Genomic DNA, 14,037 nt, shown 5'->3' with positions numbered 1-14,037 from the left:
GTCTCTTTCCTGATCATGCCACCAGAAGTCCCAGAATTGAGTCTCATCAGCCTGGCTTGGGTGACGTGCCCATCCCTGAACCATTGTTGGGATCAGGGACTGGTAGATTCTGGTTGGCCAGGCTTGGGACACATGATACTCCCTATCACAAAGACTAGGGGAGGGAGAAAGGTGACCCTCCAAGGGAAATCAGGGGCTATTACCAAAAGGAGAGAAGAGGTACCAGATAAGGAGGAATACCGGATACCTGCCATGAGGGAAAAACGAACTGCACAGCTCATGTGTGCCGGGCATTGGCAAAGCCCTATGTACCTTAGTTATTGCAGTGAGTCCTCAGGGGAGATTGTTGTCCTCATTTTAGAGAGAAGGACACTGTGGCCAGAGAGATTGGTACCTTGTGAGTTTCACCCAACAGCAGGGCTGGCATTAGAACCCAGTGCATGGGCTCTTTCACCAGCCCCCAAACCGTGGGCAAGGCCAAAGCCCTACATTGGGACAATTCTCATCAAAAAGTTAGATCTGTGCCTAAAAATGCAGACATTGTGCTCAGAGGTTGATTCCAATAAACTAATTAGATCTGCTACAGAGTTCTTGTACCATAGGGACAGAACTTTAAAAATTGTAAACAAGGGCTTCCTTTGTGGCACAGTGGTTAAGAATCCGCCTGCCAATGCAGGGGACATGGGATCGAGCCCTGGTCCAGGAAGATCCCACGTGCTACAGAGCAACTAAACCCATGCGCCACAACTACTGAGCCTGTGCTCTAGAGCCCGTGAGCCACAGCTACTGAGCATGTGTGCTACAACTACTGAAGCACGCCTAGAGCCCGTGCTCCACAACAAGAGAAGCCACTGCAACAAGAAGCCCACGCACCGCAACAAAGAGTAGCCCCCGCTTGCTGCAACTAGAGAAAGCCCACGTGCAGCAACAAAGACCCAACTCAGCCAAAAATAAATAAATAAATATTGAGAGATTGGGATTGACATATATATACTAATATGTATAAAATGGATAACTAATAAGAACCTGCTGTATAAAAAATAAATAAAATTCTAAAATGCTGGATAAATAAAATTTTATAAAAATTAAAAGAAAACTACAAAATATTACTGACAGAAATGAAAGAACACCTAAATAGAGTGACACACCTAAAAAAATAAATAAATATAACTAACTAAATAAATAAATTTATCTTTTTAAAATTGTAAACAAGCGATCAAGAATGAATTATGTAAGCAGAATTTTTTTTTTTCTGTTTATGGGTGTATGCTTTGGGTTGGTTTAAAAATCTTTGATGATCTTTTTTTTTTTTTTTTTTTTTTGCGGTACGTGGGCCTCTCACTGTTGTGGCCTCTCCCGTTGTGGAGCACAGGCTCCGGACGCGCAGGCTCAGCGGCCATGGCTCATGGGCCCAGCCGCTCCGCGGCATGTGGGATCTTCCCGGACCGGGGCACGAACCCGCATCCCCTGCATCGGCAGGCGGACTCTCAACCACTGCGCCACCAGGGAAGCCTGATGATCTTTTATTTTATTTTTTTCTTGTTTTTAATCCACATTGGCATCGTCCTTCACAGATAGTCATACAGACTTTGTTTATACATCCCCCAGGATGGGGACCTTTGGTAAGGTGTTTTCTGGGACTCCATTTACCCATCTGGAAGGTGGGGCCATTGGGTTGGCTGAGTTCCATGGTCCCTTTCAGATATGGAAAAGCCCCCTTGCTAGTTTCCCTGCCCCTTTTCAAAACCATTTTCTACACAGCAGCCAGAGGCATATAGATGGATATTTTTTTAAAACATACATTAAATTATGTCAAATGCCTCCTCCCCAGCCCCCTGCACCCCTCAAAACTTCAGTAGAATAAAAATCCCTCACCATGGCCTATAAGCCCTGTAAGACCCTCGTGATGCAGCTGCTGCCCCTCCAGGCCACATCCCCGTCCTTGACAGCTCTGTCCTGCCATAATGGTCTTCCGGTTCCTCAAACATTCCAAGCATTTTCCAGCCTGCGTGTCTTCATTTGTACTTTTCATTCTGTCTGGAATACACTTTCCTCAGCTCTTCCCCAAGCCAGCTCCTCATCCTTCAGGTCTCAGTTCAAAGGCTGCTTCCTCATAGGGACCTTCCCTTCCAAGAACACCCACCGCCACCATCCCCATCCTGCGCTACCACAGCAGGCTTTGGGGTCCTTCCTAGCACTTACTGTAACTTAAATTATATACATATTTCCTCATCTGCTGGTTTATTGCCCATCTTCCCACTGTCCAAGGGCAGGGTCCGAGGCTGTCCTGCTGCTCCTTGTAACCCAGCACCTAGCAGAGGGCCTGGTACACAAGAGGTGTTTAATAAATGTTGTAGAGTGAATGAATGAATGGGAGCCATTCTAAATCGACATGCTGGAGCCTTGGTTAAGCAGAATTGATGTTTTCTTTCTCTCTCTCTCTCTCTTTCTTTCTTTCTCTTCGTTGCTGCACGTGGGCTTTTCTCTAGTTGCGGCTAGTGGAGGCTACTCTTCATTGCAGCACGCGGGCTTCTCGTTGCGGTGGCTTCTCTTGTTGCAGAGCACGGGCTCTAGGCGCGCGGGCTTCAGTAGTTGTCTCACGCGGGCTCAGTAGTTGTGGCGCACGGGCTTAGTTGCTCCACGGCATGTGGGATCTTCTTGGACAAGGGCTCGAACCCATGTCCCCTGCATTGGCAGGCGGATTTTTAACCACTGCACCACCAGGGATTCCCCTGTTTTCTTTTAAATAATACTAATGACTATTCAGGTGGCTTTGGAGACAGCTCTTTTTGTCGTAAAATCACTTTTCCAGGGTGACTCTACCTCCCAAAGGATGCCCTGCCCTGTCTTTTGGCTCTGTGAGGTACCCAGGACTAGTGGGCACAAACAAGGCGGGGGAGGCGGGATACCTGAATCCCTGGTGTTGAAATAGTCTGTCTTTCTGAACTGGGGCCGGGTAGACACTGGGGACTCAGAGTGAAGGGTACTAAGATTTCTTGAACTTTTCCTCTCTGCCAGGCAAGGAGCTCAGAGCTTTACCTCCGATAATCATCACAATTCTATGTAAGATGGGCTCGATGACCCCATTTTACAGATGGAAACTGAGGCCCTGGGGGTTAGGAAATTGCGTGAGTCTAGAGTCCAAATGCCTTCCTTCCTGCCTTGCTTTGCTGAAATGAAATAGATGTTGGATTTAGAGTGGTTGTTCCTGGTGAACCCCTTAGCTGGGCATTCAAGGGCACCTCCCATCTTGTCTTGATTTGTCTTTACATTTTTCATCTCTTCTCACCTGGAAAATCTTCTCCCATAAGTCCCTGGTGTTCACAATGGGCTCTGGCTCTGGCCCCCCATAGCTCCTCCTTTTCCTGTTTTGAGTGAAGGTATCCTAGCAAGAACTCATTTGGGAAGAGACTTTGTCTAAAACCACTTTGGAAACCACTGCTGAGCTTGTCTTTGCTCCACCATCGTCCCTCACCCGCGACGGTCTCTTCTTTCCTCTCCTGCTGGCTAGATCTACATGTCCTTCAAGGTACACCATGATGACTTCAAGCTTCCGAGATCTCTCCCACCCCCCTTCCAGCATCCATCAGGACTAAATTACATGTGTCAGAAACCCAACTTAAACTGGCTTCAGAAATAATCCCAGAGTGTGGGTGTTGCCCAGGATTTACTGGCTCAGGAAACTGGACAGACAAGGAGTAGATTGAGCTACAGGCAAAGCTGGACCTAAGGGTCAGACTGTGTCATCAGGAATCTACTGATACTGGCCTCATTCTCAGGCAGGCTTCTCCCAAGCGATGGTGAGATGGCCCCCTGGCATCTCCACGTTGCATGCTAACAGCCTAGCAACCTCAAAGAAAGAGAGCTTATCTTTCTCAGGGGTCAGAGCAGAAGTCCCAGGGCTGATTCTTACTGGCTCTGATTGGCCCGGCGTGGGTCATGTGCTCACTCCTCAACCAATCACTGTGGACAGTGGTACCCACCTTGGTGTCTAAGGGACTGTGTTGAGGTAGGGAAGGAGGCTCCCAGGAGAAAAGTCAAGGCACTCTGGTTGAAAGAAAGGTTAATCAGTACCGGGTAAAAAATAAGAGATGTCCACTGCACACATGTTACTTATCTTCACTTATGCACGTGCTGTCTCCGCAGCTCACCCTCCACTCACAGAGGCAGGGGCCCTGCCTGTGTACCCCCATAGCCTTTTTAACAACACCTAGCCCCTCGTGTTTATACAGCATTTCTCTGTTTCCAGACAGCTTTCACATATGTATGTTTTAAGTGTCAGAATTACCCTGTAACCACAGATAATTTGTGCAAGCCAGGAATGGATGTGCTGATCCCTTATCCCCTGAGTATCCAGGTGGTGTCCAGGGCCACCAGAGCCCCCAGCCAGATGCTGTGACCTCCTGCTGCCACCTTGGTTTGCCCGAATTTGTTGTCAATGTATTATTTTCTGTGTGTGCTGTGACCCGTGACAGAGATTGAAAACATGGCCCTGTGGATTATAAAGTGGCTCTCCAACCTCCGTCTTAATCGAATCCTCACACTATCCTGGGAGGCAGTGGAAACAGATGCTGTTAACCCAGTTTACAGATGGAGAAACTGTCACGCAGAGGGAAAAGATGACTCAGCCCAGGCCCTAACTGGAGAAAATGGCGTGATGGCTTAGCTTATGAGAAATAGAAGAGAGCTAAGAGCCGCAGGTTGCTGTGCCTTCTGACAAGTCAGAGTTTTAAGAATGATGCTGACAAAGTAGCCAGCCCCGTGGCTCTCTGAATTGACTGGGGAGTAAGAAATCGTAAAAGTAACAGCATCTCCTGAGATGAGCAGGGTGCTTATGCTTTCCTATACTTGATTTCATGTAATCCTTTGCACAGCTCTCAGAGGTGGGGGTATTAGACCCATTTTATTGAAGAGGAAGCTGGGGCTCAGAGAGAGCAAGTAACCCATCCAAGTCATACCGCTGGTCAGGGGCAGAGCCGAGATTCAAACCCAGGTCTTTCTGACTGTGAACTGCTTTGGTCTTGAGTCCTGGAGATGGAAAGACCCCCTTGGTGTTAACACCTGTCTCCATCCCTCTCTGCAGGTCTACATCATCCGTGTCACGTGGTCCAGCGGCTCCACGGAGGCCATTTATCGGCGCTACAGCAAATTCTTTGATCTCCAGGTAAGGATTTGGGGTCTCCGGTGAGCTGCAAGGTGGGAGAGAGTTTATTTGGACTTACTTTCCACTTTGACTTCAGAGCCACAGTGTTCTCGTTTAAAATGATGTCTATGCACTCACCTCAGCAGCACATATACTAAAATTGGAATGATGTAGAGAAGATTAGCCTGGCCCCTGTGCAGGGGTGACACACAAATTTGAGGAGCATTCTATATTTTTCAAAAAAGGGTCCATCACTTTGGGGACATAAGTAATGGGCTGTATTGCTTTATGCTTTGATATTCAATATTTTCCAAATAAAAGAAAGGCTCCTGTTGACTGCTCTAGAACGGAGGCTAATCTGGAGATCGTTTCTGTTGGCTTTGAAGTGCAGATCTTGAACGTGTGTAATCGTGTTTGCTGGTGAGTTCAGTTGTTGAGTGTGTTCAGACCTCGTGGACCTGTTCTGCTCTCAAGACAGACCCACGTCTGTTGCCTCACCTTGGCCTCCTCTCCCCATCAGGCTCCTTGCTCAGCTCCTAAAATGCCTGCCGTGCTCTGAGGGCACCGTGCTTGCCTTCTCCTCTCCTCTGAGGCCTTTGCATTAGCTCTTCCTCACCTGGAATACGTCCTGCACCCTCCAGCCCCCTCATTGTCTCATCTTCTGGGAAGCCTGGTCCGACTTCATTCCCTGGCCAGCGAAGGCCACCTCTTCTGCACCCCACAGCTCTGCATCCCTCTGTCCTGACTCTGTATTGAAGTCGTCTGCCTGTCCCCCTCTAAACTAGGACTCTCATGGGCAGGAACCACATCTTCACTATCCTCTCTTTCCTTCATGTTTTATTCAAGGACACTGTATGTATCCAGTCAATGTTTGGTGAATGAATGAATGAATGAACAAACAAACGAAGGAATGAACTATAACCCCCCTGAGCACCACCAGTCTCACAGGGAGCCTATGTGGACAGCTCTGTGTAAGCCCCTCCCCAGGAGGGTAAAAGATCTCTAATCCATGGGTCAGCAGCATTATCCTGACGTCCCCAAAGGCCAGCAACTCAAAGCGAGTGTGTCATGAAAAGTCACAGTGCCTGATATGACGTAACAAAGTTCTTTAGAAAACATAGACCTCAGGAGGAGATGGGAACTTGCCCAGCTTCCTGAATCCATGAGTGCTCCCTGCCACTTGGTGAGGGGCTCACATACCTCACAGGCCAATGTAAGGCCTCATCGAGATGACTGTCTTCTTTCCCTCTGCGTACCAGTTAGGATCCTTTGGTTGCAAGAGACAGAAACCCCAACTCAAACTGGCCAAATAGATGGGGGGATTTAGGGGGCTGGTGTGACAGAATGTCCTGGGAGAAGGAAACTGGCAGGCTTCAGGTGAAGCTTGATACAGGGTTCTCCTCTGTGTCCTCTCACCCAGCTTCTTCCTCTTGTTCTGAATTCCCAGTTCCCTGATGTTGGCTTTATCCTCAGATCCCACATGGTTGCAAAATGCTCTGGGCTCACACTCAGCAGGAAAGAGTGAAAGGTCACTTTGCAGAAGTCCCAGCAAACACAGTGTTGTGTTTCATAGGCTCATCTCGAAGCCAGTCAGTGTGGTTGAGGAATGTGATGGCCAGTGGGCTTATCCGGTCCCTGCTCTTCCTCTCCGTCAGGGGGGTGGGGACTGAGACCTGGAGAGAACAGCTGTGATCCGATGGAGAGAAGGCACTGTGGGGACATCAGGAGACAGCCCGGGTCCTCCACACACCAGCCTGTCTTTCTGCCTTCCGTGTTCTCTCTGGAGGTGATATTAACCACCGTCATCCTTGGTTGAACAGACCTAATCTGTTCCTAAAAATGTCAAGTAGAGAATTTTCAGAGCCTGTGCTCCAATATTTTATTTTATTTATTTATTTTTATTTTTATTTATTTATTTTTTTTTTGCGGTATGCGGGCCTCTCACTGTTGTGGCCTCTCCAGTTGTGGAGCACAGGCTCCGGACGCACAGGCTCGGCGGCCATGGCTCACGGGCCCAGCCGCTCCGCTGCATGTGGGATCTTCCCGGACCGGGGCACGAACCCGTGTCCCCTGCATTGGCAGGCAGACTCTCAACCACTGCGCCACCAGGGAAGCCCTGGGCTATATTTTAAAAGGGGGAGGGGAGATAATAATGTGCCCCTAACCTGTTTTCCCCAGTATCACCAAACAATCTACATTATAAATTGCCAAGAGTCATTGCATACTGGACAGCAGTTGACACCAGTTACGTAATTACTTAATATGTAATGAACTCATAAGTGATGTTTTGTGTTCACTATGCAACAAACCAAACAGTATCATATACAAATGATATTTTTCTTCTGGTCCGCAGCAAACATGTACCAAATGTCAATACCCAAAGAGGCTCTATGTTAAAGATGTTAAGATACCATCTAAAAGGGACTTGGCAGGAGCAGACACGGGCATGGGCGGGGGAAGGGCTGACCCTGGAGGAAAGGCAGGAAAGATGATAGCAGTAATGCCAACACCTCCGAACGTGGTCCTGCATGAGAAAGACAGAGATCCATACCCTCTTGCTCAGACACAAGAGTGATTTATGTAGATCCACTTCGGCAGGTCTTTAGAGCGTGGGTATTGGGTAAATATTTTGCAAGTTGCTAGACTGATTTTTCATGCACCGAGGGTCTATGTTACAGGGGCAGTGGTGCTACCTATATTTTTGCTTTCCAAGGCCTCTTGCCTGCCTGATGCTTCCAAGAAGGAACAGGGCGGGCAGAGATGAGTGACATGGGTGATTGCTAGCCTAGGGATTATTGGCATCCACAGAGCAGACACCCACTCAGCTAGCTTAGGCAGAGAGAAGTGGGGGTGGACTGATGAGAGGAGGCCAGTGTGCCCCCATGGAAACCAGAGCCAGGAGTACAGCCGGCCTCACAGGGGCCCGGAACCAGCAACAGAATGACCCACCGGAAGCCTGGCAGCTCCCGGGCCGTGTGTCACGTGGCCACAAGCTCTCCCATCGAACCTGCTCCCTTTCCCGCCAGCCCCTCTGGACCAGCTTCTTCCACTGGCCCGTTGGCCCGCATCCCCCAGACAGCACCTTCAGTCCCCAAGTTGAAGTGCCCTTCCCTGTGTCGAGGCACTGGAGTTGGTGGGTTCGGCTCCAGTCTCTGGGAGAGAGCATCTGAGTGTCAGCATCCTGGGTCAGAGTCCACCCCCCCACCCCCGCCCCCGAGCCTGCTAGCTGTGGCCAGAGGGGTGGGGCGGGTGGGACAGCATCATCTAGAGGAGGAGGTTCAATGAGAAGAGGGTGGGGAGGAGGCCCTGGTGGCGCGGACGGAAATGTCCACTGCTGCCCTTTGGCAGCCTATGGGCCAGGCAGCGTGTGGGGAATTTGACTGTGTTACCGAGTTCCCTATTCCAGCCTCGCCCAGGGCTTCAGACCTTGACTTCTGGGGTTAGGCAAACCTGGGTTCATTCACATCTCAGCTTTGCCTTTTCAGGTCTCAGCGCAGTGTCACCGCTGTATGTTTCTGAGCCTCAGTTTCCCCATCCGCATACTGTATTAAGAATGAAAGCACTTTGCTCCCATCTGTTGTGACAGTTCAGTCAGTTGTGCCTTGCTCAGTAAGCGTTAGCTGTCATCTGCTGTCACTCTGCTCCCATGGGACCTGCCCAAGGTGACATTGTTTGGGAACGTTTTTGAGCCAGGGTTGGATCACAAGGCATCCTGGTCTGAAGCCTGCATTCCCTCCACTCTCCTGTTCTAACTCAACTTTCTTATTTCTACCAGAACTTAAAAGTGAGGTTTCCTTCCCTCCAACCCCAGCATAATTAGTAAGAATTGGAGGTTTGCTGCAACATAAATAGCTGCCTCAGACTCCCCTCCTGTAACAAAGTCTTCTAAAGACAGGGCTTAAGCCAGCTTTAAAGAGTCCCAGATGGGCAACTGGAGTGGGGGAGTCCTGGAATTCCAGAGGGTCCTGCTGTCCTGGAAATGGCCTGCCCCGCCCTCCAGCCCCACCCCTGAGAGAGGGAAGCTGGAAGACGGGGCTGATCCCAAGGACCAGGCAGGGAGGCTGGCCCGCGTGGGGCTGCGACCCCCTGAAGTTGGATGATGTCATGATCCTCCCTCCCCTCCCTCCCTGTCTGGCGAGTAGCCTTGGCTGTTGCAGCAGTAACTTGGCTCAGAGTATGGGGAGGGTCAAGCTTTCGTGGAGGAACAGCTCGGCCAGTGTGGCGTAATGGAAACAGCAGACGACTCAGTCAGGAGACTTGGGGCCCAGCCACCTGTTCTGTGTGGCCATGGGCACACCCCTTAACCCCTCTGTGCCTGATTGTGATTTCTTCATCGGTAACATGGGGGTGATGATAAGGAAACAGCTGGCATTCCTGAGGTACTGCCTGCTCAGCATCAAGATGTAGTGACTCATTTAATCCTCATGTCAAGCTTATCAAATGATACAGATGAAGAAACCCAGGCTCAGAAAGGTTAAGTCATTTGCCCAAGGCCACACAGCCGATGAGCATTAGAACTCAGATTTGAAGCTGGGCAGGCAACACCAGGGTCCACAGTCTTGGTCACTCTGCTGTGCAGTGCTGCTCTTACAAGTGGCTACTTCACAAGGCTCCATTGGAGTTAAAAGTGATGATGTGTGTTCAGAAGAGGCAAATCCATAGAGACAGAAAGCAGATTAGTGGTTGCCAGGAGCTGGGGGGAGGGAGAAAGGAGAAGAGACTGTTAATGGGAATTGGGTGTCTTTTTAGGGTGATGAAAATGTTCTGGAATTAGATAGTGGTCATGGTTGCACAACCTTGGGAATATACTAAAACACACTGAATTGAACACTTTAAAAGGGTGCATTTTATGGTATGTGAAGTATATCTCAATTTCTTTTGGTAAAAAAGTGATGACGTGTGTGAGAGCAGTTTTTGGGCTGTCGAGCCCTGAGCTAATGTCAGCTGTTGGGATTATTGATAGGCGTGGGTTGCTGCTAGGAATTGGCATGAAGATTAGAGCAGGCGGTGATGCCAGTTTAATAGAGTGGTTAAGACCCTGGGCTTTTATCCAAATGCTGCCACTTCCTGGCCATGAGACCTTGTTTTAGTCAGAAGTGTTTTAGTTGCAGATGACAGAAACCCAGTCCATATGGATTATTCGAAAATTACATTGATTAGCTAAATGGAACTGAGAAGACTAAGGGTACTTGGCTTCAGGTATGGCTGGATCTAGGGGCCACAGGGTCAACCAGCACCTGCCTTTCTCCACTTCTTGGTCTCCTCTGTGTCCAGGCAGGGTGTTGTCTGGTATGGTGGCAGCCACAGCTCCCTGCTGTATCCAGTGGTCAGCTCAGTGACTTCAGGGAAAAAGAGAACACCCCAACGGTTTCAGCACAAGTCTCATTGGTTCATCTTGGGTAATGGCCAGGCCAGTCAGGGCCAGCCCAGGAACTGGAGTAGAATCAGCATCACATCCATGCTGACTAATAGAGGAGTAGGAGATTCCCCAGAGGAAATCAGAGACGTGCTGCCAAAGAAGGGAAAATAACCTGTAGATGACAGAAAAGTCAGTGTCCCCTCTGGTGGGGGCAGGACACTCAGGCAGAGGAAACAGTCTGCAGAGAGACCGCTGGGGTAGAAGGAAGGAGCATGACTCAGGCTCCTTCATGGGAAGAGAAACTCACAGGCACCAGCAAGAAGGTCCCCTTTCTGACAGATCACCTTCTGATACGATTTCCCAACTCCCTTGTCTTAGGAAAGCTGGACTCAGATAGTCAGGCCCACCCCTACTGGTTAACATCTGGCAACGTGTCTCACTCACGTGAGGGCACAGGCGGTAGAGCCCTGGGCTTGGAGTGGGAAGACCTGGCGTCAGGTCCCAGCCCTCTGTCTCACTGGCTGTGTGGCCTTGGGCAGGGCCCTCAGGCTCTCTGAACCTCCCTTTCCGCCCTCATCTGGGCACACTCTGGAGAGTCCATCAGAGTGTAACAGAGGGAGCTGGCCTCCAAACAGGGCACTGGGCGGGGACAGGAATGCCTGGAGAGCTGAGGGCAGCGCCTAGCGGAAATGTGGTTGGTTGAGTGATGTCATAACAATATCGGCGACTGTTTACTAAAACGCACTAGATGTCCATTTATACGCCATCTCATTTAGTCCTCAGTTAGAAGCCTGAAGTCAGTGTTGTGTCCACGTCACAGAAGGGGGAAGGGAAGCTCAGAGCGGCAGAGTCACGTGCCTAAAAAGGAGCATGGCTGGACTCGAGCCCAGGCGTGGGTGAGTCTGAAGCCTGTGCTCCTGCCTCCTGAAGGTCCAGGATTGCCTTCGAATCTGTCTACTCTTAGAGTTCTGTCCTCTGAAGACAGCTGCCCTCTGAAGGCCCATTCGGCACCTCCCTGTGAGATGCAGGCATAGTCTCTCCTGCAGAGGACTGCTCTGAGCAGAACACGAGCCCTGCATAGACACGCCTCGGATGTGTGACGGGTCCACTTTACCCTGTGCCATGTGACCTTTGCCCTCTGAGTGTTCCCACTAGTTCATTGCATCCCCCAGGCCAAGGGTCATGGTCATCCCTGGAGCCAGGGCTTCCCTCACAGAGGGCACAGTGAAATGTTTGCAGGTGTTCAAAGAGTGTCCCCTGTGCCAGCCAGGGAACTCAGGCAGGGCTTGCTTCCTGGAGGAGGTGACATCTGAGCAGGGTCTTGATAATGAGTAAGGAGTTGCCCCACTGACAGGATGGGGGAGGGCATCCCACACAGAGGAAACCATGTGTGCAAAGGTGCAGAAGTGTGAGAGAGCAGGACTGTGAGCTGGGCATCTTGCAGAATTCCGACGGCGGGGGTGGCGCGAGGGGGATGCACAGAGCCAGCTGGGTCACCCTGCCTGGCAGGGAGTTCTCGAGAGAAGCAGCAATGACATGTGTCCTGTAAGCAGGAACACTCCATGCTTAGGGGGCTGCTTCCAGGCACGGGGGCTTTCCGGGGGATCCGTTTCCCAAATGCAGCACATCATAGAGCTGAAGGCAAGCCGGAGGCGGCATCTTGATCTGTGCCTTTGTTTTTCCCCAGAGAAGGGAACCGCGGAGACAGGAGAGGCTGTCCCAGGTCACACAGCAAACATCATTTGTTTCCAGTTTCTGTTGAGATAGAACTGGCCTGTCCCCCTTCTGAGAGTTTCGTAGCCCCAGGTGCACTTAATGAGCTTTGGGGACTGTCTGCCCAGAAGCCCCCAGGCTCCACCGCAGAAGCCAAGGGGAAGGGAGTGTTTTCTCCCGTCTTTTCTGGGAGCAGGTGTAGGAGGGCTGAAGTTCTCACTCCCTAGGCGGGCCTTGCCCAGCGGGGAAGACATCCCAGCGAGCTCCTAGTCAACACCTGGTCTAGGATTCCACCAACCATCTATACCCAAATACTGCCTTTGCTGGACCCTGAGACACACTCTTTTCCCCAGACATTGTCTTCTGAAATTGGGGTGTGCCTCCCACATGTTTTATATGCTTAATGGAATATTTGTTCCCTTCCATCTGAAAAGCCGTTGCCATATTGATGGTATAGAGCTGAGAAAATATGGTAGCTGCCTTTTTTCCTACACAGCACAGTCATCCCTTGGTATCCCTGGGGGAATTGGTTCTAGCACCACCCCCTTCACGCCCCCCACCCAACAGGTCCCAAAATCTGACGATGCTCAAGTCCCTCATGTTAAATGGCGTAGTATTTGCTTATATCATCCTCCTGTATACTTTAAATCATCTCTAGATTACTTATAATACCTAATACGATGTAAGTGCTATGTAAATACAAGGTAAATGCTATGTAAATAGTTGCCAGCCATGGCAGAATCAAGTTTTGCTTTTTTGGAACTTTCTGGAAGTTCCTCCCCCCCGAATATTTTTGATCTGCCATTGGTTGAATCTGTAGATATGGAACCCAAGGATATGGAGGGGCCAACTGCAATTCTTTATTTGGAAAACAGAAAGAGGCAAGGTGTGTTGGTCAGTTGCGTCTAAGGCCCAATGCAGGTCCTGTTGCCGCCACCTGGAACATCATTTCTCCTCTCCTAGACAATGGCTGACCAAACCAGTTAACCACTTTTTCATTCATTTGTTCATCCATTGATTCATTCATTCTTTGCATAAATATATCCCAAGTGCCTACCACGTACCAGTGAGGGGGGCAGGGCGGGCCACAGGGCAGCCCAGTAAGGGGGTCGGGCTGAGAACATGCTGCCCTGACTGAGAGGGACGGCGGGGAGGAAAGAAGTGGACGGACAAGGAGGGGCGGCAGGCTCCAAGGGGCGTGTCCAGGGGCGTGTCCAGGGGCGTGCCGACATTTAGACAGAGCGGCTCATCCAGGGGACAGAGTCCCCAGAGACAGCCAACCACGTGCTGTAGAGCAGGCCCAGGTATGTTGTCGGGTCCTGCTCTGAGAACCACACGACTGCCCTCGAGCCTGCAGCTGCCCACGATGGTCACCCCGGCCCTTCTGCACTGCCTGCTCTTGCTCTTCTGGGACGCGAGGCCTTTGTCATAGCGAGGGAGTAAACCCCTCCCAAGTCCAGTCTGCCGCTAACACAAACCACGTGTGGACCTCCACGCCCGCCTCCACGGTATTTTCCTTGGACAGCCTGTCTCCTCTCCCTCCACCACAAGCTGTGTCTTAAAAACTGCTGATGGAGGGTTCTCTCGTTCCCCTCGTGATGTGGCAGCTTGACGTGGCTCCCCCTCCCTTCCTGCCCCCCAAGACTGACTCACTTGCCTCCTCAATTTTCAGTCCTCCGTACCCTCAGCCCAACTTCCTTTTATTATCTGGGGGGAGGGGTGTGGACTTTCCAGTTTCCAAAGATACTGTCTGCAGTTGGACTTTGCCCGGCATGCCTCTGGTCCTGCTGCTGCAGACATCCTGGGTCTGGGGGTCCCTACA

General features: G+C 50.6%; 1 protein-coding gene across 1 annotated transcript in view; it reads left to right on the top strand.

The window, feature by feature from the left end:
• Nucleotides 1-14,037, top strand: part of SH3PXD2B (SH3 and PX domains 2B) — a gene marked incomplete at its 5' end in the record, with an annotated part of 115,013 nt that overhangs the window by 25,197 nt on the left and 75,779 nt on the right. The window contains one exon of the mRNA XM_079703606.1: nucleotides 5,084-5,164. Coding sequence (XP_079559732.1) covers nucleotides 5,084-5,164 — 81 coding nt within the window. The remainder of the gene's footprint in view (nucleotides 1-5,083; nucleotides 5,165-14,037) is intronic.

Source organism: Hyperoodon ampullatus (genome assembly GCF_949752795.1).
Source record: "Hyperoodon ampullatus genome assembly, chromosome: 4".
NCBI lineage: Eukaryota > Metazoa > Chordata > Mammalia > Artiodactyla > Ziphiidae > Hyperoodon > Hyperoodon ampullatus.
This window is presented reverse-complemented; position numbering and strand designations above follow the sequence as displayed.